This window comes from Hippocampus comes, unplaced genomic scaffold, assembly GCF_001891065.2.
Source record: "Hippocampus comes isolate QL1 unplaced genomic scaffold, H_comes_QL1_v1.1 scaffold196, whole genome shotgun sequence".
NCBI classification, from domain to species: Eukaryota; Metazoa; Chordata; class Actinopteri; order Syngnathiformes; family Syngnathidae; genus Hippocampus; species Hippocampus comes.
In genome coordinates this window covers 2,713-23,357 of record NW_017806173.1, presented here as the reverse complement: position 1 = coordinate 23,357, position 20,645 = coordinate 2,713, and the positions used below count along the sequence as shown (strand labels likewise).

The following is a 20,645-nucleotide window of genomic DNA, read 5'->3' as shown; positions in this document are numbered from 1 at the left end:
AAAAAAAACTTGGAAAGGGAAAAAAAAAAAAAAAAAAAAAAAAAACAACACTGTGCTAATGTGGTTTCGCAAGTCGGCACATCCTGTTGAAGCAGTCTGTGTTAAGGATTAAGCAATCACATGCAAAACGAAAATTGGCACAACTGCCATATGGAGTATTATGCAACAGCCAGGGACGCGTGTAAATGTCAATGATGTCCTGCGACTCAAGAGGAACAAGAAGAAGAAGAAGAGGAGGAAATAAGTTAGAGCTGCACATGGGTGAAGATCGGCATGTAGATTAGAGATGCAGAAAGACAGTAAATTGTCACTACTATTGTACCCTTGCTAGACTTGACACTTTAAAAATTCACTTGGGAGTCCAATAAGTGGTTTTGGAGTGCACATTTGTCTCTTTAAGAGCAGGAATGAACCCACACGAGCGCTATTTTATTTATTTTTTTCTCACAGCGTATCAGTGTGACACCACTGGATGTAAACCAAACCAGATGAGGGCAATTATCACACAAGGCGCACTTTCCCGATGGAACAGTTCTGCTAATGTACTCATGTTAAGAAACCTGACTGACATAAAAGCCCAAGCAAAGGACTCACCAATGATGTCTGCAGCCAGCGATGATATCCAGGCTGGAGATGACGGAAATAAATCAAAGTGTCCCTTCCAGGTAGATGTCGACACTGGCTGTGCACAGCTGGACGCGCCGACACACGCCAGATACGAGATTGATGGATGAATGGGAGGATCGATGGGAGAAAGGACGGATGGAGGATGAACAGCAGCTCCCTCGCTGCTGTGAATGAACCTCAAGCGGGCGGTCAGCAGGAATATAAAGACGCGGAGTTCCCAACAGTGATGAGCTCTGCGTAACCCCCGCAGTGCCACCAAAACAGTGCGGACAGCGACATCTAGTGGAAACCATTGACGACACAGGGAAAACCCACCTGGAAGAATAAAAAAATAAAAATAAAACGTCATTCGTGTCCTGCGTTTTGATTGGTCAGCTTTCCTCCAATGGCGTTGTGTCACTTTGTAAACCGGGAAGAGCGCTTTTGCGTTGATGAACGGCAGGTGCTTCAATTTTGTGGTTTCTTCGCTCGCCTTCAATTCGCTGAATTCCAACACGTTACAATCAAACGAGTCCAAGGTTTGTTATGTTTTTTTTGTTCAAATAATGACCAAACAGTCAGAATGTTTTACGTGAAAAAAAAGACCGTAGTTTAACTACAAATCGTGGCCGTGCCATGGCGGTAGTCGAATACAGAGGAGCCACTCACTCTTAATAAGGCTTTATACAGTTGGATAATAGTTAGATAATAGTTAAACAATGCCAACTCGATTTTTTTTTGTATTTCCCCCGAAATAAAGATGAATTTGGTTGAGTCAATTCCAATTCAAATGATGTCACGGTGCTATACCGTTTTTAACCACAAGAGGACAGAAGTGTGTTTTTAATAATTGGATGTACAGGCTGGGCCAAAAAGAAATACAGTATATCAACTTTGACATATTTTCATTTTTCTTTCATTTACATTTTTTTGTCCTGTCACGTTTTCTTCCTTATTACAGTGGTTAAATAGATGCCGGCATTGCTGATGGAATTTGTGTGGAATAATTTCAAATTGATGTGCTTCTTCCTTCATTCGTTTATCGCACCTTTTTTTATTTCTTTTTTGTATCAATTCATCCCTACATACATATGTACTGTAAACTGATATATTGAATGAACTAAACAGTATATTAAATGCATTCACGTTTAATTCTAGCCATTAGAATGAGTAGTTGAGTGTCAAACAAAATGTGGGCATATGAACACCTTTAAGGTGTTTGCTCCTGTGTAATCCATAAGTCATATCTGTTTATTCCCATCACGTGTGGATGTCATAAAGCTAAACTCATGATTTTGAACTTCATCAATTTTTGTCACGCTTGTATAAATGCAAGTGTCATTGACTCCATTGGAAGTGTCCACATTAACTATATATTTTGAACACAAAGTACATTTTCAGTGGTTTAGTGGAGTGCTTTGTATTTTGCCTCGGTGGCGTTTAATTCTTGATCGCTTTCTGTTTTTGCAGCTCCAACAACGGTCTGGAAAAGAGTCGCGATGTTTGACGCCCAGCGCGCGTGCTCCCTCCCACTTGAGACACTTCTCCTCTGTGGTGGCACGCTGCGCGCGTTTACGCACCACTCCAGACTGAGAGCCATGCGAGGCGTCCAGCTCACAACACAGCAAGACGATGCTGCTACTGCTTCTGTCGACGCCTCTCGTCTGCCTTCTCTGGCCACAAGTGGTTCAATGCCAGGAGGAGGCAACAGGTGGACGCTTCATCGTGGACGGGGACATTCGCCACTTTGTGGCCACACTTGACGGCGTTTATATAGCAACAGATGAGAGACTGTACCAGCTGAGCCGCGGCTTACGTCTGGTCTACGCCGTCAACCAGACGGGCATCCTCACGGGAAAAAGTGACACCGCGCTCTTTTCCAGAGTCACGGGAGATTCGTGGAACGATACGTTAAGCGTCACCGTGCTGGTGCCTTTTGTGGAGAACGGCACGCTCATCAGCTGCGGCGTGACGGACAACGTGTGCAGCTATTGCGAGCTACTGGCCTTAGCCAACATCTCCACGGTGCTCCACAGGGAGCACATCCCGGTGGGGCCCTACAGGCGCATCAGCGCGTCGGTGGCCTTCCTGGTGGCCGTTCAAAGGGCCACCCGGGACTTTTACATCATGACCGCCATCCAGCAGCGCAAAGACGAGACCCCGCCCAGCATGTGCGCCTCTTTTACGGAGGCCGTGTACATCCATGACACGGATAACAAACACGACGGAGGCATCTTCTCCTTCTCCGGTGACGGCTCCCACCCCCTCTTTAAAAGTAGCGGCGATGTGGACTTCATGGATGGATTTCAGATCAATTCTGTCATTTATCTCTTTGCCAACGTGCTTTCGTCACAACCGGGCGGCAACAGAGTTCGGCTCATATGGCTGCAGGCCAAAACAAAGAAGGCGGACACCATGAAATCGCTGCGCGGGGCATCTCTGGTCATCCCCGGGAAGAAGGGCAGCAGACTCGTGGCCTCCTCTGCGGTCTCGCCCGGTCCGCCTTCGACGCTGTGGGTCGGCGTGTTCAATGTCGACCTAGATCCCAGCAGCACCCAGCTGGCTCTTTTTGACATCAGTCCCGATCTCAAGATAACGACGGATGAAGACCCAGATTTCTGCAGCACCGTCAAATGCAGCCGCCAAAATTTTGCGGTGAGCCCCTTTCCACTTACCGCTCCACTGACGAGTTGGCTTCTCGCGTGTGATGTGGCTCAATTGTTTGTGTTTATTGTGTAATGTGTTGGTGTTGTTTTTTTTTGTGTGTGTTTGTGGCAGCCCAAGGTGCTGCAGCCACTGAAGGTGCTCTTCAGGCAGACCTCCATGACGTCTGTACTGGCCACAACACAAGGGCCCTGGATGGTCTTCTTTGTCGGGACAGCAGATGGACAGCTAATTAAGGTGAGCGTACACATGCCAGGTTTAGGCGAAATAAAATCTGAGTCAAAACCTTTTGCTCCATTGATTTGACTTGTACCCTGTACAACTCAATTGACCAAAATAAATAAATATATAAATCTTGACAGAGGAAGTAAAAAAAAAAAAAAAAAAAAAACAACACTGTGCTAATGTGGTTTCGCAAGTCGGCACATCCTGTTGAAGCAGTCTGTGTTAAGGATTAAGCAATCACATGCAAAACGAAAATTGGCACAACTGCCACCATTTTAGGAAAAAAAAAACAACTGACCCCGCTGTACTTGTTTTATTTTTTGGGACGCAAAAGGATATTTCTTATGTTAGTTTCAAGTAAAGACGTCAACAACTGTGACTGTCACAGTGTCGTTAACGTCAAAGAAAAGGAAAAGCAGTTTGGATGTCAAAAACTTGCACGCTTGCCTCCTGATACGAGCGCAAGTGAGACATACATGAAATGTCATAACAAATGGTCGACAGGAAAGAATCGCTCGGCTTGAAGAAGTCCCGCGCAGATAGATTCGTTTCACTCAATGTTTGTCCCACTTGGACCGCACAAAGTCTCCTTGACAATGAAATGCAACGGTGGATCATGTGCTGGCTCAGCAGCAAAGCTTTGTGGCTGACCTCAACCACAAGAAATGCAGCCCCGCCTCTGAAAATTGGCCACACGTGCCGAACATAATGTCACAGATTTGTATTTATGCTCCGCCATTTCGATCTCACTCAATAACTAATGCAAACTGTTAAGCGCTAGCCAAACCTCAGTCAGTCAATTGTCATGAATGTGTGCTTCTGGTTTTCAGCTAAGTGTGGACTCAAACTATCACAGCACTTGTCCCACGTTACTTTACCGGACGGCTGACGACCGCAAAGTATTTCCCAGTATGCACCTGGACAAAGTGGATGGCAAGCACCTGTACGCGGCTTTTAGTAACCAGGTTTGTGCCCGGTCAATCGTTGAAACGCGCGGCTGCGTCGAATGGTGATCGGGTGACGTTATCGTTGAACGTTGTCCCCGCAGGTGCAACGCGTGTCTGCGTCCGTGTGCCACGCGCACAAAACGCTGGAAGGCTGCTGGTCGGCACAGGATCCGAGCTGCGTGTGGTGCCACGCCAAAAAGAGGTTGGACACGTCATCGCGTCTGACATCGTCATTAATTCACAATGATGATGACGATTTTCTTTTTTTTGTTTAAATATCAGTTGCACGTTCAAGGACGAATGCCGAAACTCCCACTGGCTGTCCTACCCTGACGATTACCAGAACCGGAGGATTTCCTACACTGTGAAAAAGGAAAGCAGCGGTCAGGTGCAAGCAATCGACACGATGTCACCAAACGGAGCTCGTTGTCCATTTGCTTGTTTTCAGCACTCTCACCCTTCGCCTCTTTCAGATCAGGTTGGACGTCCGCACGCACGTGAGCGCAGATCCCGATGCGGCCACCACCTTCGCCTGTCAGTTCTCCGGAAGTTCTGGTGAGCTTTGCAGATGGGACGGCCCCGGCCCCATCTTCCCACAATGCACCTGCATCCTCATCAACGGCACGCTTTCCACTCAAGGTTCGTGAATTACCACCGTCTAAACACGCGAGCTCATCGCTCACCTGTGTAGTGATGTCACCGATACCTTACGTACCTCCTTGTGTCGTTTGAAATAAGCAGCGATGAGTGTGACAGTGAAATTCAGACTGGGGTCAATGAGTTTTCGGGAAAGAATCCAGCTGATGACGTGCCCTGACGTCAGGGGCTCACCTCCCGCTGCTCTGTGAGTCCGGAAACGCCGATAAATAAAACGTGGTGATCAAATTGGGTCATCGTGCTCATGTTCCTCTTGCTCAACCTTGGGTGTGCGCTTTCTTTTCAGGTGCCAGAGATGTTTTGAGCTTGGGTGCCGCTGGAGCAACGGCAGCTGTGCCTGGGCTACCGCAGGAGTAATGGACGTAAATACTGCATATTAAACGGATTTTTTTTTTCCCCCGCATCAGTGAAAATTAAAAGCAGCAGCCCTTCATTTGTACTGTCAGTCTAACAATGACAGTCACGTAACATAACCGCATCCATACATAGTTAAAACCTGTTTTGTTTTTTTTTTGTTTTTTGTGTGTCTCTTCCAACAGCGCCAAGTTTGCCAAACAATTCAGTCACGAATGAATGTTTCGGTGAGTCTCCCGCTTAACGATGAAGTGCGCTCGCATTATCTCTCCTAGATGGAGTTTCAAGGAAAACCTAACAGTCTGTTTGGGTTCCGGTTAGAAGCCGGAGATCTCCTCTGTCACCCCCAATGTTGTGTCTTTCTATGGGCACAACAACGCTGTTTTGTCTGGCTATAACCTCAGCCATGTGACCCGGGTGAGGATCCTGACCAGCATGGACTGCGTGCCACAGGAGTGAGTATTTCAAAAGCGTTTCGTATTCACACTCGCGCCTCAGGTGATTTTATTTATTTTTGTAATCTCGATATGATCAGCAATGTAACCGATTGCATTTCGACACCTTGTCTCAAGGACCCCCGTGTGGAACAACACCGGCGTGAGCCTGATGTTCCACATTCCCGCCATCCAAGGCAAAGGTACGGTCCGCGTGTGCGCGGTGCTCCCGGATGGCAGTTGCCACGGCAACAGCGCAGTCACCTACACGTCATCCCCTTCCTGCGCCGCCGTGACGCCGCGCATCACCTGGAGCAGGCAAGAGTCCTTTTAAAAAAAATTTTTTGTCACGTTCATGAGATGATGAAGAGTTTTCGGAAAGTCTGAAAGTACTCAAGCACAATTTGCCTTTCGTAGATCGTACAGTTGAACTGTTTTAGGTCAGGGGGCATCTGCTGTGATAAGTCAGCCGCTTCTCAAAAGTGATGTCTTTCACCATCACACTCCTTCCCCCTTTTTTTTTTTGTGTGTGGTTGCAACATCTGAAAGTGCCACTTTCAAGATGCGTTGCGCTGTTGCGGAAAGTCCAGCAAAGAGCATCATGCATTTTGGCGTGCAACAAGCCAAACTAATTTGTTTTATCACGGCCGTCCACGAGCAACAATCTCGGAGCCGCTTGCGTCTGCTGGACTCTGTTGATTGTTTCTGCATGACCTCAGAATCTGTTCTGCTGTATTAGTGGTGACGACCCTCGTGCAGCATCTCTGTTCTGACCCGGGTTATAATAGACTGTTTTTAATGTACAGTGGTAGCTTGACTTACGAAATTAGTTGGTTCTGGAAGAAATTTCTCAACTAGAAAATTTTGTAAGTCGAGACGCGTTTTCCATGTAAATGCCCTAATCCGTTCCAAGCCCCCCAAAATTCTGACATAAATGTTTTATGAAGCATAAAAATGCCTCAAAATATGGAACAAATACATGTTACACTGAGATTATTGCACAACAAATGAGAGTTGTGCAGAATGTAAAAAAAACTAAAAATTGATTAACGAATAAAAATCATGGTCATTTAATTTTTAACTGCGTCCTCATCGGTTTTTTTTTTGGCCCTTCTTTAGTTCACGTTTGCTTTTTTTTTTCATTTTGAGTATATTCAATTTATTTTCGTTCACTAGAATCACCTTGATTTCGAAACATCCTTTCAGTCAGAACACAGTGGGCTGAGATTCACTTTGATGCCATTCACGGAAATGAAAATCGTGATTGTTACGTCACCGGGCCCGCTCCTTAGTTTGAGAAGCCATCTCGAAATCTGTGCCTTGACCTTTTTATATGTCGCAAAAAAAAAAAGAGGTTGGCTTTCTCTTCACTTGACGCTGCTCTGTGCTGTGCAGCGGAAAGAGGAAGATCACCCTGGTCGGAACCAATCTTGAAGTTGTGGACGGCGTCCTGCACAGTCACGCCCGACAGGAAGTCAGCCTTCCCATAGACAGAAACTCCCGGGTGAGCGCGCGCGCACGCACGCCTTCACGCGCACTTAGCTGCATTTGTCGTCATAAACTTGGGAATGCGCCGTGGTAAATCACGGCAGGATGACATGCCCTGAAAGCAGCATGTAATGCATACATGGGTAATATAGCCTGTAATGCGTCACAAGACCTTTTTTTTTTTTTTTTTTTTTTTGGTCTTGAAATGAAATGGTACTTTATTGCAACTGTGTGTGTTTTTGTTTGGGTTGCAGAATCTGACTTACCGGACACCCGCAGCTGAGAGCACTCCGAGGCGTTTTACCAGCAGTTTGTCTCTGAAAGTCGCCAATGAAACTCTGGCGTGCACGCTGTCCATCATCTATTATCCCGACCCTCACTTTACAAGTTTCACCCCCACAAGAACCGGGGAGGACGTTCGCGTCACCATCCAGGTTTTATTTTTCAACCCGCGTACGTTCCGTCGGCTTTTCCGCGCACACATTCTCATTTGGCTGCGCATTGCGTTGTAGAAAACGTCCGACAACCTGGAGATGAGCATAAAAGACGTGTCGGCGGCGGGCGTCTACGAGGGGAAGGACTACCCCTGCGTGATGGAAGCCAAAGACACCAACAACCAAACGGACTTTTTCATCTGCCAAATCCGAAGTGTGCCCGATATGAATTTTCGTCAGTTGAAGGTGAATCTGTTGTGGGGGGTCGGCACCGGAGTGCACTTAAATTTTACACATCGCCTGACTGGTTCGTTTTTTGTTTTTTGTTTTTTGTTTTTCCCCCTGCAGGTTTTGTATGGAGACAAGACAGTCATGCTGCAGAATACATCCCATCTGTTCTCTCTCATGTTGATCGTCCTTTTACTGATACCCTGCATTATTGTCGGTTCGTCACAGCAAAGCCCCATTGCTAATGAGTAAGTCATATTGCAATATTCATTTTCTTCGATTTTTTTTTTTTTTTCTCCCCGCCTCCATCTTGAAGTGGTGATGATGGTTTACCGGCGGCAACAGAAGCAGCTGACCGTGAAGATGAATAAGCTCATGGAAAACCTGGAACTTGACATCAGGAATGACATCAGACAAGGTGGGTCGCACTGAATCCAACGGCCACGTTTCCTTTTATAGTTTATTGGGGTTTTTTTTTGTTTTTTTTTTTTCTTTTTTTTTTTCTTTTTTTTTAATTCTTAGTTTTATTCAAGCAGAGTTTGATTTATTTATTTTTAAGCGTTTGTTTTAGTTTTTTGCAAAAATAAATGGATAGATAGATACTGCACAACGGAGCACATTTTCACTCCTTCAGGCCCAAACTTTTTTGACCGAAGAGCTACTTTTCGATCAACCAACCTCCCGCCATCGACTCGTTACTGCACACACTCGCAGACGCACGCACGCACGCACTTACACATGCATGCCCTGATGAGCAATTGCCATAACAGCCCCGAAGATGAACGAAACAGAAAAATAAAGTCGACACCAACGTTTGTGAGTTTGTGAAAAGCAAATCACTGCCTGCCTTTGTGGAGACCAGACGAGGAAGCATGGGAAGCACTTTTACTTGCGTGTTAACAATCGGAGCTCACGTCTACCGTTTTTAAAATGCTTCCCAGATTCCCATTCTTTCCCAGCGCCCTCGGCGATTCGTACACGAAACAAACTGAATGATTACAATCATAACAATGAAAGATCTATCGCAACAATTCCAGACTGCTGAGCGCTAACAACTTCTGCTGACGACGCGCCACAGTAGGTTAAAGATGACCTACTTTTTTTAAATTTTATTTTCCTAAATACCTTTTGTTAAAGTGAGACTGTCGGGATGCTAAGGGTGCAGTGTGCACTAACACAAAAATATAACATGAATAACACGCACACAGCCAGACAAGTTTTTTTTCTTTTTTTTTCACCTTGGGACCAGTCCACGAGCTACCGGCCTTAAGGTAGAATGTTATCACACCCGCTCGACTGTGTCCCTCACAGGTTTTGTCGACATGCAGACCGAAAAGGCGGACCTGATGGAAAACGTCTGCGCCATTCCTTTCCTGGACTACAAGCACTTTGCGTCCAGAATCTTTTTTCCCGAGGTAAATTTGACCCGGACAACATGCCGCCAATGCAAAACATGCAACTTTTTGCTTCATCCACGCCCCCTCCCCTCCCCAGAACGAAGCTTTGATGGCCTTGTGCATGGCAGACGTGGGCGAGGTAATGATGGACACAAGCTGCTCCTCTTCCTGTTGGCTGGACAGTGACTCACCGGAATGCGAATCTGGATCAGGTGGCTGTGAAGGTCCGTCTCGACGAGTGTTGCCAGGCCTTGTCCAAGCTTCTCCACGACCGGCGCTTCCTGACCAGCATGGTGCACGCCGTGGAGGAACAGAAGAGCTTCACCATTAAAGACAAGTCAGCAAGTCGCTGGTCTTTCTTCTCTTTGTTCTGGACTCCCAACTCCAATCATGTCACACTCTCCACGCTGCCGCAGGTGCGCCTTGGCGTCTCTGCTGACCGTGGCGCTCCACGGCGACCTGTCGTATCTCACCGAGGTGATGGAGGTTCTGCTGAAGGATTTGATGCGGAAAAACGGCGGCGCTCAGCCCAAAATGCTGCTTCGCCGCACCGAGTCGGTTGTGGAGAAACTGCTCACCAACTGGATGTCCATCTGCCTTTACGGCTTCTTGAGGGTGTGTTGCGATTTTTGGTGTTCGCATGCTTATGCGGGTGCGACGTTTATTGGGTAGCGGTGTAGAATTGCACTGATGTGTCTTAGCTCGTTCAGTACCAGCCAATTCTGGACCAAGTCTGAAAAGACGTTAAAAAACGAGTTAGATTAGAAAATGAATTATTAGAAAAAATTTGAAAAAAATGAAAAGGCAACATTCACTGAACCAGATTTTCTCGGTTCTCCCTACCACACAGAAGTAAGGAGAGTGCTCTTTTATTTTCAGTTAAGGCTTCAGGAAATGCTTCACTCGATATTGTGCCACTTCCCTCGAGTTATTTCCTCTTTGCTGAGTGGGCGTCACGTCTTGGGCGCCCCCTTTTGACACTACCCGATCGCGCCTTGTGTGCAGGAGAGTGTCGGCCAGCACTTGTTCCTGCTGGTCAGCGCCCTCGCGCAGCAGATCGCCCGAGGGCCGGTGGACTGCGTGACGGAGAAAGCGCTCTACACGCTCAGCGAGGACTGGCTACTGTGGCAGGCGCAAGACTTCACCTCTCTGGTACAAAACCCCCTTGAAATGGATTTTCTTTGTTCACACAAAATGCTAAAAGAACTCCCAGCAAGTATTGTCCATTCCCACCACGACATCAAAATGTTTTGAAATTGATTGCAAAAAGGGAATTTTCTACAGTGAGACGAGAGTTTATGTTGTCATGTGCGCAGAGGCTGAAGGTGTTGTTTGCCGTGGGCAGCGGCGGCGAGGTCAGCGAGCCCCTGGAGGTGCTCGCCCTCAACTGTGATACGGTGGAGCAGGTCAAGGAGAAAATCCTGAACACCTTCAAGGCCAAGTTTGGCTTCCCTTACAACGGTCCGCAAACCAGCGTTTGTATTGGTAAGAGTCTGGAGATTCGCGTCGGCCGACTCGCAGGTTGTGCGTGATGATGAAACTCGCGTTCATCTGTGCCAAACACATTTCGTGCCTTCTTTGTATGATTGCAGAGTTTGACAGGAGCGGGGTCTTCGTTGCTCTTGAAGAGGTGGACGCGAGCTCTGAAGTCATCGGGGAGGTGACCATGCTCAACACGCTCGAGCACTACAAGGTGACGAGAGAGAGAGAGAGAGAGAGAGAGAGAGATTTTTTTATTTTATTTTTTTTAAACAAGCGGGACTGCTCAGTGTACTCTGTTGTTTTTATGTGGAGGTTCCAGATGGAGCTACCATCAAGGTCCTTTCGAGAAAAAATCCTTCGGTGAGCCCCCAGAGTAGTCTAAAAGGTGGGTTGATGGCAAAACCCAAGCATGTCACGAAGACATCATCAAATGTGATGCACTGCACTTATATTGCCATTTTCATTCGCTGTCAGTCATGTTTTCTTTCAAGGTGTAATTCTTGGAGACATGTTGTGTACTACGACATTATTTACCAAACGATAATGTATCATAAGACTTTTTAAGGATGTGATATCTGACATGACAATGGTACATGTATGATTGTTCACGACATGGACGTAATACAAATTTAATAAGGTGTAACATATTTTTATGGTGACATCTTGAAGTTAAAAACGGCTTTCATGTTTTCCTTCCAGATGATCAGGACTTTTCAGGGAAATACTTCCACTTGGTAAGAGGCGAGTTGTGACACGATGTGCACTGGCACCTTTTTGTGATGACTCGGCAATAACAAACACGAGCGTCCCTGCAGATTGACCCTGATGTGGACGAGGACAGGGGGAAAGGTCCTGAAAGGAAGAAGTTAAAGCTGAAGGAAGTGCATCTCACCAAACTGCTTTCGACCAAGGTGCGACACTGTTTCCTCAAAGTCGGTTCGGGGTTTTTTTTCCCTCTGCAAATCAACCACAGGAAATCACAATGTGTATCTGTGTCTTTTAAGGTGGCAGTGCATTCATTTGTAGAGAACTTGTTCAGGTCTATTTGGGGGCTGCCGAACTGCAGAGCGCCACTGGCTGTCAAATATTTTTTTGACTTCCTGGACTGTCAAGCAGACAACATGAAGATCCCAGATCCCGATGTGCTGCACATTTGGAAGACCAACAGGTGTGGAACTATTTTTTTTTTTCACCATGACAAAGTTATCATAGTCGTTAAAAATAGCAGAACAGGATTCAACAAACGCGATGCACATTGGTGCCAGCCACAACAAAAATGTGTTAATGTGCGAAAGTACTGCAGCATAAATCTATATTGCGCTTGACTGTGAAGGTGACCAAGAGTAGGTATCCAGAAAAACCTTCGAATATATAAACAGTGACTGTGAAGAGTGAATACAACAGATGAGGCAAAAAAAGAAAATAAGTATAGTAAGGCCTTTTCAAAGAATGACCATGCATAGTAAGGAGGTTTTTTTTGGGGGGGGCGGGGGGGGTGGTTCTTGACCATGAATAATGAGGCATATTAAAAGACACCCAATGATAGTAAGGCATAAAAAAAAAATCCAGGTAGAGTTAGGCATTTTTAAAAAGACACCCATTGAAAAAAATCATCATGATTAGTGAGGTGTTTTTTTTTAATTTTAAATGACGATGTATTGTGAGGTGTTTTTTAAATCTTGGTAATGTATACTCAGGCTTTTATTGAAAAAATAGCAAAAAAGGACAATGTATATTTAGGCATTGTTTTCAGCCAAAAAAATTACCATGTTCAGTGAGGCGTTTTTCGCAGCAAAAAGGACCATGTATAGGAAGGCGTTTTTCACGGCATTAAAACGACCATGATTAGTAAGGTGTTTTTCACGGCACAAAAACGACCATGTATCGTGAGGCGTTTTTACCCGAAAAAAACAACCATGTATATTAAGATGTTTTTAGCCCGCAAAAAACAACCATGTATCGTAAAGCGTTTTTCGCAGCAAAAAGGACCATGTATCGGAAGGCGTTTTTCACGGCATTAAAACGACCATGATTAGTAAGGTGTTTTTCACGGCACAAAAACGACCATGTATCGTGAGGCGTTTTTACCCGAAAAAAACAACCATGTATATTAAGATGTTTTTAGCCCGCAAAAAACAACCATGTATCGTAAAGCGTTTTTCGCAGCAAAAAGGACCATGTATCGGAAGGCGTTTTTCACGGCATTAAAACGACCATGATTAGTAAGGTGTTTTTCACGGCACAAAAACGACCATGTATCGTGAGGCGTTTTTACCCGAAAAAAACAACCATGTATATTAAGATGTTTTTAGCCCGCAAAAAACAACCATGTATCGTAAAGCGTTTTTCGCAGCAAAAAGGACCATGTATCGGAAGGCGTTTTTCACGGCATTAAAACGACCATGATTAGTAAGGTGTTTTTCACGGCACAAAAACGACCATGTATCGTGAGGCGTTTTTACCCGAAAAAAACAACCATGTATATTAAGATGTTTTTAGCCCGCAAAAAACAACCATGTATCGTAAAGCGTTTTTCGCAGCAAAAAGGACCATGTATCGGAAGGCGTTTTTCACGGCATTAAAACGACCATGATTAGTAAGGTGTTTTTCACGGCACAAAAACGACCATGTATCGTGAGGCGTTTTTACCCGAAAAAAACAACCATGTATATTAAGATGTTTTTAGCCCGCAAAAAACAACCATGTATCGTAAAGCGTTTTTCGCAGCAAAAAGGACCATGTATCGGAAGGCGTTTTTCACGGCATTAAAACGACCATGATTAGTAAGGTGTTTTTCACGGCACAAAAACGACCATGTATCGTGAGGCGTTTTTACCCGAAAAAAACAACCATGTATATTAAGATGTTTTTAGCCCGCAAAAAACAACCATGTATCGTAAAGCGTTTTTCGCAGCAAAAAGGACCATGTATCGGAAGGCGTTTTTCACGGCATTAAAACGACCATGATTAGTAAGGTGTTTTTCACGGCACAAAAACGACCATGTATCGTGAGGCGTTTTTACCCGAAAAAAACAACCATGTATATTAAGATGTTTTTAGCCCGCAAAAAACAACCATGTATCGTAAAGCGTTTTTCGCAGCAAAAAGGACCATGTATCGGAAGGCGTTTTTCACGGCATTAAAACGACCATGATTAGTAAGGTGTTTTTCACGGCACAAAAACGACCATGTATCGTGAGGCGTTTTTACCCGAAAAAAACAACCATGTATATTAAGATGTTTTTAGCCCGCAAAAAACAACCATGTATCGTAAAGCGTTTTTCGCAGCAAAAAGGACCATGTATCGGAAGGCGTTTTTCACGGCATTAAAACGACCATGATTAGTAAGGTGTTTTTCACGGCACAAAAACGACCATGTATCGTGAGGCGTTTTTACCCGAAAAAAACAACCATGTATATTAAGATGTTTTTAGCCCGCAAAAAACAACCATGTATCGTAAAGCGTTTTTCGCAGCAAAAAGGACCATGTATCGGAAGGCGTTTTTCACGGCATTAAAACGACCATGATTAGTAAGGTGTTTTTCACGGCACAAAAACGACCATGTATCGTGAGGCGTTTTTACCCGAAAAAAACAACCATGTATATTAAGATGTTTTTAGCCCGCAAAAAACAACCATGTATCGTAAAGCGTTTTTCGCAGCAAAAAGGACCATGTATCGGAAGGCGTTTTTCACGGCATTAAAACGACCATGATTAGTAAGGTGTTTTTCACGGCACAAAAACGACCATGTATCGTGAGGCGTTTTTACCCGAAAAAAACAACCATGTATATTAAGATGTTTTTAGCCCGCAAAAAACAACCATGTATCGTAAAGCGTTTTTCGCAGCAAAAAGGACCATGTATCGGAAGGCGTTTTTCACGGCATTAAAACGACCATGATTAGTAAGGTGTTTTTCACGGCACAAAAACGACCATGTATCGTGAGGCGTTTTTACCCGAAAAAAACAACCATGTATATTAAGATGTTTTTAGCCCGCAAAAAACAACCATGTATCGTAAAGCGTTTTTCGCAGCAAAAAGGACCATGTATCGGAAGGCGTTTTTCACGGCATTAAAACGACCATGATTAGTAAGGTGTTTTTCACGGCACAAAAACGACCATGTATCGTGAGGCGTTTTTACCCGAAAAAAACAACCATGTATATTAAGATGTTTTTAGCCCGCAAAAAACAACCATGTATCGTAAAGCGTTTTTCGCAGCAAAAAGGACCATGTATCGGAAGGCGTTTTTCACGGCATTAAAACGACCATGATTAGTAAGGTGTTTTTCACGGCACAAAAAACGACCATGTATCGTGAGGCGTTTTTACCCGAAAAAAACAACCATGTATATTAAGATGTTTTTAGCCCGCAAAAAACAACCATGTATCGTAAAGCGTTTTATGCAGCAAAAAGGACCATGTATCGGAAGGCGTTTTTCACGGCATTAAAACGACCATGATTAGTAAGGTGTTTTTTGCAGCTCAAAACCGACGATGTACAGTCAGGCGTTTTTCGCGGCATAAAAATGACCATGTATAGTAAGGCTTTTTTTGCGGCTCAAAAACGACTATTTATAGTAAGGCGTTTTTTGCAGCATAAAAGGGACCATGTATAGTAAGGCGTTTTTAACCGGAAAAAACGACCATGGATAGTAGGCGTTTTTAGCTAAAAAAACAACCATGTATACTAAGGCGTTTTTAGCTAAAAAAAAACGGCCATGTATAGTAAGGCGTTTTTAGCAAGAAAAAATGACCATGAAAAGTAAGGCGTTTTTAGCTCGAAAAAACGACCATGTATACAAAGGCATTTTTAGCAAAAAAAAAAAAACCACCATGTATAGGAAGGCGTTTTTAACTCGAAAAAATGACCATGTATAGTAAGGCGTTTTTAACTCGAAAAAACGACCATGTATAGGAAGGCGTTTTTAGCTGAAAATAATGACCATGTATACTAAGACGTTTTTAGCTGAAAAAAACGACCATGTACAGTAAGCCGTTTTTAGCTTAAAAAAACAACCATGTAAACTAAGGCGTTTTTAGCCGGAAAAAAACGACCATGTATAGGAAGGCGTTTTTAGCTCAAAAAAACGACCATGTATAGTAAGGCGTTTTTAGCTGAAAAAAGCGACCATATATACGAAGGCGTTTTTAGCTGAAAAAAACTACCATGTATAGTAAGGCGTTTTTACCCCGAAAAAAACGACCATGTATACTAAGGCGTTTTTTGCTCAAAAAAAAAAAAACGGCCATGTATAGTAAGGCGTTTTTAACTCGAAAAAAACGTCCATGTATAGTAAGGCGTTTTAGCTGAAAATAACGACCATGTATAGTAAGGCGTTTTTAACTCGAAAAAACGACCATGTATCGAAAGGCGTTTTTAGCTGAAAAAAACGACCATGTATAGTAAGGCGTTTTTAGCTCAAAAAACGACCATGCATAGCAAGGCGTTTTTAGTTCAAAAAAATGACCATGTATACTAAGGCGTTTTTAGCTCAAAAAAACAACCATGGATATGAAGGCGTTTTTAGCTCGAAAAAAAACGACCATGTATAGTAAGGCGTTTTTAGCTGAAAAAAACGACCAATGTATAGCAGGGGTGTCAAACTCATTTTTGTCATGGGCCACGTTTTAATTACCGTTTCCCTTGGAGGGCCGTTATGACTGAAACTATAAAAAAAAAAGTCAATAATAAACGTTTATTCAACTATTGTTTAAGTTACTGTAATGAGGTTTGCTCACAAGAAAATGCTTACAATATGTGTCTGATTTATTACATGTGAGAGTGTTTAGTATTTTGGTCGAGATGTTAGCAAGCATCCCATGATGCTTGCTAAAGTTGATATGGTTGATTTGCCTTCGCGGGCCACATAAAATGATTTGGCGGGCCAGATCTGGCCCCCGGGCCTTGAGTTTGACACCTGTGATGTATAGTAAGGCGTTTTTAGCCCGAAAAAAACAACCATGTATACTACGCCGTTTTTAGCTGACCATAGGTAGGAAGGCGTTTTTTGCTCAAAAAAACGACCATGTCTAGTAAGGCGTTTTTAGCACGAAAAAAACGACCACGTATACTAAGGCATTTTTAGCAACAAAAAAAAAAAAAAACGACCATGTATAGTAAGGCGTTTTTAGCTAAAAAAAACGACCATGTAGAGTAAGGCGTTTTTAGCTCAAAAAAACGACCATGTAAAGTAAGGCGTTTTTAGCTGAAAAAAAACGACCATTTTTGGCAAGAAAAAAAACGACATAGTATAGTAAGGTGTTTTGAGACGAAAAAAACGACATAGTATAGTAAGGCGTTTTTAGCTGAAAAAAACCGACCATGGATAGGAAGGCGTTTTTTGCTCAAAAAAACGACCATGTCAAGTAAGGCGTTTTTGGCACGAAAAAAACGACATGGTATAGTAAGGCTTTTTTCGCGAGAAAAAAAACGACATAGTATAGTAAGGCGTTTTTAGCCGAAAAAAACGACATAGTATAATAGTAAGGCGTTTTTGGCACGAAAAAAAACACAGTATAGTAAGGCTTTTTTCGCGAGAAAAAAAACGACAGTATAGTCAGGCGTTTTTGGCACGAAAAAAAGACGTTGTATAGTAAGGCGTTTTTGGCACGAAAAAAACGGCAGTATCATAAGGCATTTTGAGCACGAAAAACACGACATGGTATAGTAAGGCGTTTTTGGCACGAAAAAAAACCACATAGTAAGGCTTTTTCGCGAGAAAAAAAACTACATAGTATAGTAAGCCGTTTTTAGCCGAAAAAAACGGCATAGTAAAGTAGGGCGTTTTTGGCACGAAAAAAACAGCAAAGTATAGTAAGCCGTTTTTAGTGAGAAAAAAACGACAGTATAGGAAGGCGTTTTTAGCCGAAAAAAACGACATAGTACAGTAAGGCGTTTTTAGCTGAAAAAAACGACCATGGATAGTAAGGCGTATTTTGCTCAAAAAAACGACCACGTATATTTAGGCGTTTTTAGCTCGAAAAAACGACATAGTAGAGTATGCCGTTTTTGGCACGAAAAAAAGACATAGTATAGTAAGGCGTTTTTGGTACGAAAAAAACGACATAGTATAGGAAGACGTTTTAAGCTCAAAAAAACAATATACTACAGTAAGGCGTTTTTAGCACGAAAAAAACGACATAGTATAGTAAGGCTTTTTTCGCGAGAAAAAAAACGACAGTATAGTCAGGCGTTTTTGGCACGAAAAAAAGACGTTGTATAGTAAGGCGTTTTTGGCACGAAAAAAACGGCAGTATCATAAGGCATTTTGAGCACGAAAAACACGACATGGTATAGTAAGGCGTTTTTGGCACGAAAAAAAACCACATAGTAAGGCTTTTTCGCGAGAAAAAAAACTACATAGTATAGTAAGCCGTTTTTAGCCAAAAAAAACGGCATAGTATAGTAAGGCGTTTTTAGCCGAAAGAAACGACATCGTAAAGTAGGGCGTTTTTGGCGCGAAAAAAACGGCATAGTATAGTAAGGCGTTTTTACCACGAAAAAAACGACAGTATAGTTAGGCGTTTTTGGCACGAAAAAAAACATAGTATAGTAAGGCTTTTTTCGCGAGAAAAAAAAACGACATAGTATAGAGTAAGGCGTTTTTAGCGAAAAAAAAACGACATAGTAAAGTAAGGCTTTTTTACCACGAAAAAAACGACAGTATAGTCAGGCGTTTTTGGCACGAAAAAAACGACATACTATCGTCAGGCGTTTTTGGCACGAAAAAAACGACATAGTATAGTAAGGCGTTTTTTAGCTGAAAAAACCGACCATAGGTAGGAAGGCGTTTTTTGCTCAAAAAAACGACCATGTCTAGTAAGGCGTTTTTAGCACGAAAAAAACGACCACGTATACTAAGGCGTTTTTAGCTCGAAAAAACGACATAGTATAGTAAGGCGTTTTTGGCACGAAAAAAACGACATACTATCGTCAGGCGTTTTTGGCACGAAAAAAACGACATACTATCGTCAGGCGTTTTTGGCACGAAAAAAACGACATACTATCGTCAGGCGTTTTTGGCACGAAAAAAACGACATACTATCGTCAGGCGTTTTTGGCACGAAAAAAACGACATACTATCGTCAGGCGTTTTTGGCACGAAAAAAACGACATACTATCGTCAGGCGTTTTTGGCACGAAAAAAACGACATACTATCGTCAGGCGTTTTTGGCACGAAAAAAACGACATACTATCGTCAGGCGTTTTTGGCACGAAAAAAACGACATCGTAAAGTAGGGCGTTTTTGGCAAGAAAAAAACGGCATAGTATAGTAAGGCGTTTTTAGCCAAAAATAACGACATAGTATCGTAAGGCTTTTTTCGTAAGAAAAAAAAACGACATAGTATAGTAAGGCGTTTTTAGCGAGAAAAAAACGACATAGTATAGTAAGACGTTTTTAGCTGAAAAAAAACGACATACTATATAGTAAGGCTTTTTTCGCGAGAAAAAAACGACAGTATAGTCAGGCGTTTTTGGCACGAAAAAAAGACATAGTATAGTAAGGCTTTTTTGGTCCGAAAAAAGGACATAGTATAGTCAGGCGTTTTTGGCACGAAAAAAAGACATAGTATAGTAAGGCGTTTTTGGAACGAAAAAAACGACATCGTATAGTAAGGCGTTTTTTTGTCCGAAAAAAACGACATAGTATATTAAGGCGTTTTTTTGTCCGAAAAAAACGACATAGGATACTAAGGCGTTTTTAGCTGAAAAAAACGACATCGTAAAGTAGGGCGTTTTTGGCACGAAAAAAACGGCATAGTAGTGTGAGGCGTTTTTCGCCGAAAAAAACGACATAGTAAAGTAGGGCGTTTTTGGCACGAAAAAAACGGCATAGTATAGTAGGGCGTTTTTAGCGAGAAAAAAACGACATAGGATAGAAAGGCGTTTTTAGCGAGAAAAAAACGACATAGTATTAGTCAGGCGTTTTTGGCACGAAAAAAACGGCATAGTATAGTAAGGCGTTTTTAGCGAGAAAAAAACGACATAGTAAAGTAGGGCGTTTTTGGCACGAAAAAAATGGCATAGTATCGTAAGGCGTTTTTGGCACGAAAAAAACGACAGGATAGTCAGACGTTTTTGGCACGAAAAAAACGGCATAGTATAGTAAGGCGTTTTTAGCGAGAAAAAAACGACATAGCATAGTAAGGCGTTTTTCGTGAGAAAAAAAAAGGACATAGTATATAGTAAGGCGTTTTTCACGAGAAAAAAACGACATAGTATAGTAAGGCTTTTTTCGTGAGAAAAAAAAACGACATAGTATAGTAAGGCGTTTTTCGTGAGAAAAAAAAAACGACATAGTAAAGTAGGGCGTTTTTGGCACGAAAAAAATGGCATAGTATAGTAAGGCGTTTTTAGCCAAAAATAACGACATAGTATAGTAAGGATTTTTTTGTGAGAAAAAAAAACGACATAGTATAGTAAGGCGTTTTTAGCGAGAAAAAAACGACACAGTAAAGTAGGGCGTTTTTGGCACGAAAAAAACGGCATAGTATAGTAAGGCGTTTTTAGCGAGAAAAAAAACATAGTATTGTAGGGCTTTTTTCGCGAGAAAAAAACGACATAGTATAGTCAGGCGTTTTTGGCACGAAAAAAACGACATAGGATCGTAAGGCGTTTTTAGCGAGAAAAAAACGACATAGAATAGTAAGGCGTTTTTGGAACGAAAAAAACGACATAGTATAGTAAGGCCTTTTTAGCCGAAAAAAACGACATAGTATAGTA

At 42.8% G+C, this 20,645-nt stretch overlaps 2 protein-coding genes across 6 annotated transcripts in view; one reads left to right on the top strand and one right to left on the bottom strand.

The window, feature by feature from the left end:
• rerg (RAS-like, estrogen-regulated, growth inhibitor) overlaps positions 1 to 658 on the bottom strand; it is a 23,249-nt gene extending 22,591 nt beyond the window's left edge. The window contains exon 1 of the mRNA XM_019896379.1: positions 595 to 658. The gene's annotated coding sequence lies outside the window, so the exon portion shown is untranslated. The remainder of the gene's footprint in view (positions 1 to 594) is intronic.
• plxnc1 (plexin C1) overlaps positions 1 to 12,501 on the top strand; it is a 21,929-nt gene extending 9,428 nt beyond the window's left edge. For 2 of the 5 annotated variants that reach the window (XM_019896368.1, XM_019896366.1), the window contains exons 3-29: positions 367 to 371; positions 3,385 to 3,507; positions 4,326 to 4,460; positions 4,544 to 4,644; positions 4,725 to 4,830; positions 4,916 to 5,081; positions 5,184 to 5,286; positions 5,386 to 5,461; positions 5,639 to 5,680; positions 5,775 to 5,908; positions 6,026 to 6,205; positions 7,283 to 7,391; positions 7,630 to 7,809; positions 7,888 to 8,055; positions 8,158 to 8,254; positions 8,354 to 8,455; positions 9,349 to 9,452; positions 9,532 to 9,573; positions 9,647 to 9,771; positions 9,851 to 10,049; positions 10,440 to 10,586; positions 10,751 to 10,919; positions 11,027 to 11,127; positions 11,229 to 11,301; positions 11,616 to 11,650; positions 11,732 to 11,827; positions 11,921 to 12,501. In XM_019896368.1, coding sequence (XP_019751927.1) covers positions 367 to 371; positions 3,385 to 3,507; positions 4,326 to 4,460; positions 4,544 to 4,644; positions 4,725 to 4,830; positions 4,916 to 5,081; positions 5,184 to 5,286; positions 5,386 to 5,461; positions 5,639 to 5,680; positions 5,775 to 5,908; positions 6,026 to 6,205; positions 7,283 to 7,391; positions 7,630 to 7,809; positions 7,888 to 8,055; positions 8,158 to 8,254; positions 8,354 to 8,455; positions 9,349 to 9,452; positions 9,532 to 9,573; positions 9,647 to 9,771; positions 9,851 to 10,049; positions 10,440 to 10,586; positions 10,751 to 10,919; positions 11,027 to 11,127; positions 11,229 to 11,301; positions 11,616 to 11,650; positions 11,732 to 11,827; positions 11,921 to 12,241 — 3,239 coding nt within the window. In that variant the 3' untranslated portion in view covers positions 12,242 to 12,501. Of the gene's footprint in view, positions 1 to 366; positions 372 to 1,058; positions 1,146 to 2,076; positions 3,266 to 3,382; positions 3,508 to 4,325; positions 4,461 to 4,543; positions 4,645 to 4,724; positions 4,831 to 4,915; positions 5,082 to 5,183; positions 5,287 to 5,385; positions 5,462 to 5,638; positions 5,681 to 5,774; positions 5,909 to 6,025; positions 6,206 to 7,282; positions 7,392 to 7,629; positions 7,810 to 7,887; positions 8,056 to 8,157; positions 8,255 to 8,353; positions 8,456 to 9,348; positions 9,453 to 9,531; positions 9,574 to 9,646; positions 9,772 to 9,850; positions 10,050 to 10,439; positions 10,587 to 10,750; positions 10,920 to 11,026; positions 11,128 to 11,228; positions 11,302 to 11,615; positions 11,651 to 11,731; positions 11,828 to 11,920 lie in introns of those variants that run through there. The other 3 variants (XM_019896370.1, XM_019896369.1, XM_019896371.1) reach the window with 3 other exon arrangements.
• Positions 12,502 to 20,645: the final 8,144 nt, after the last annotated feature.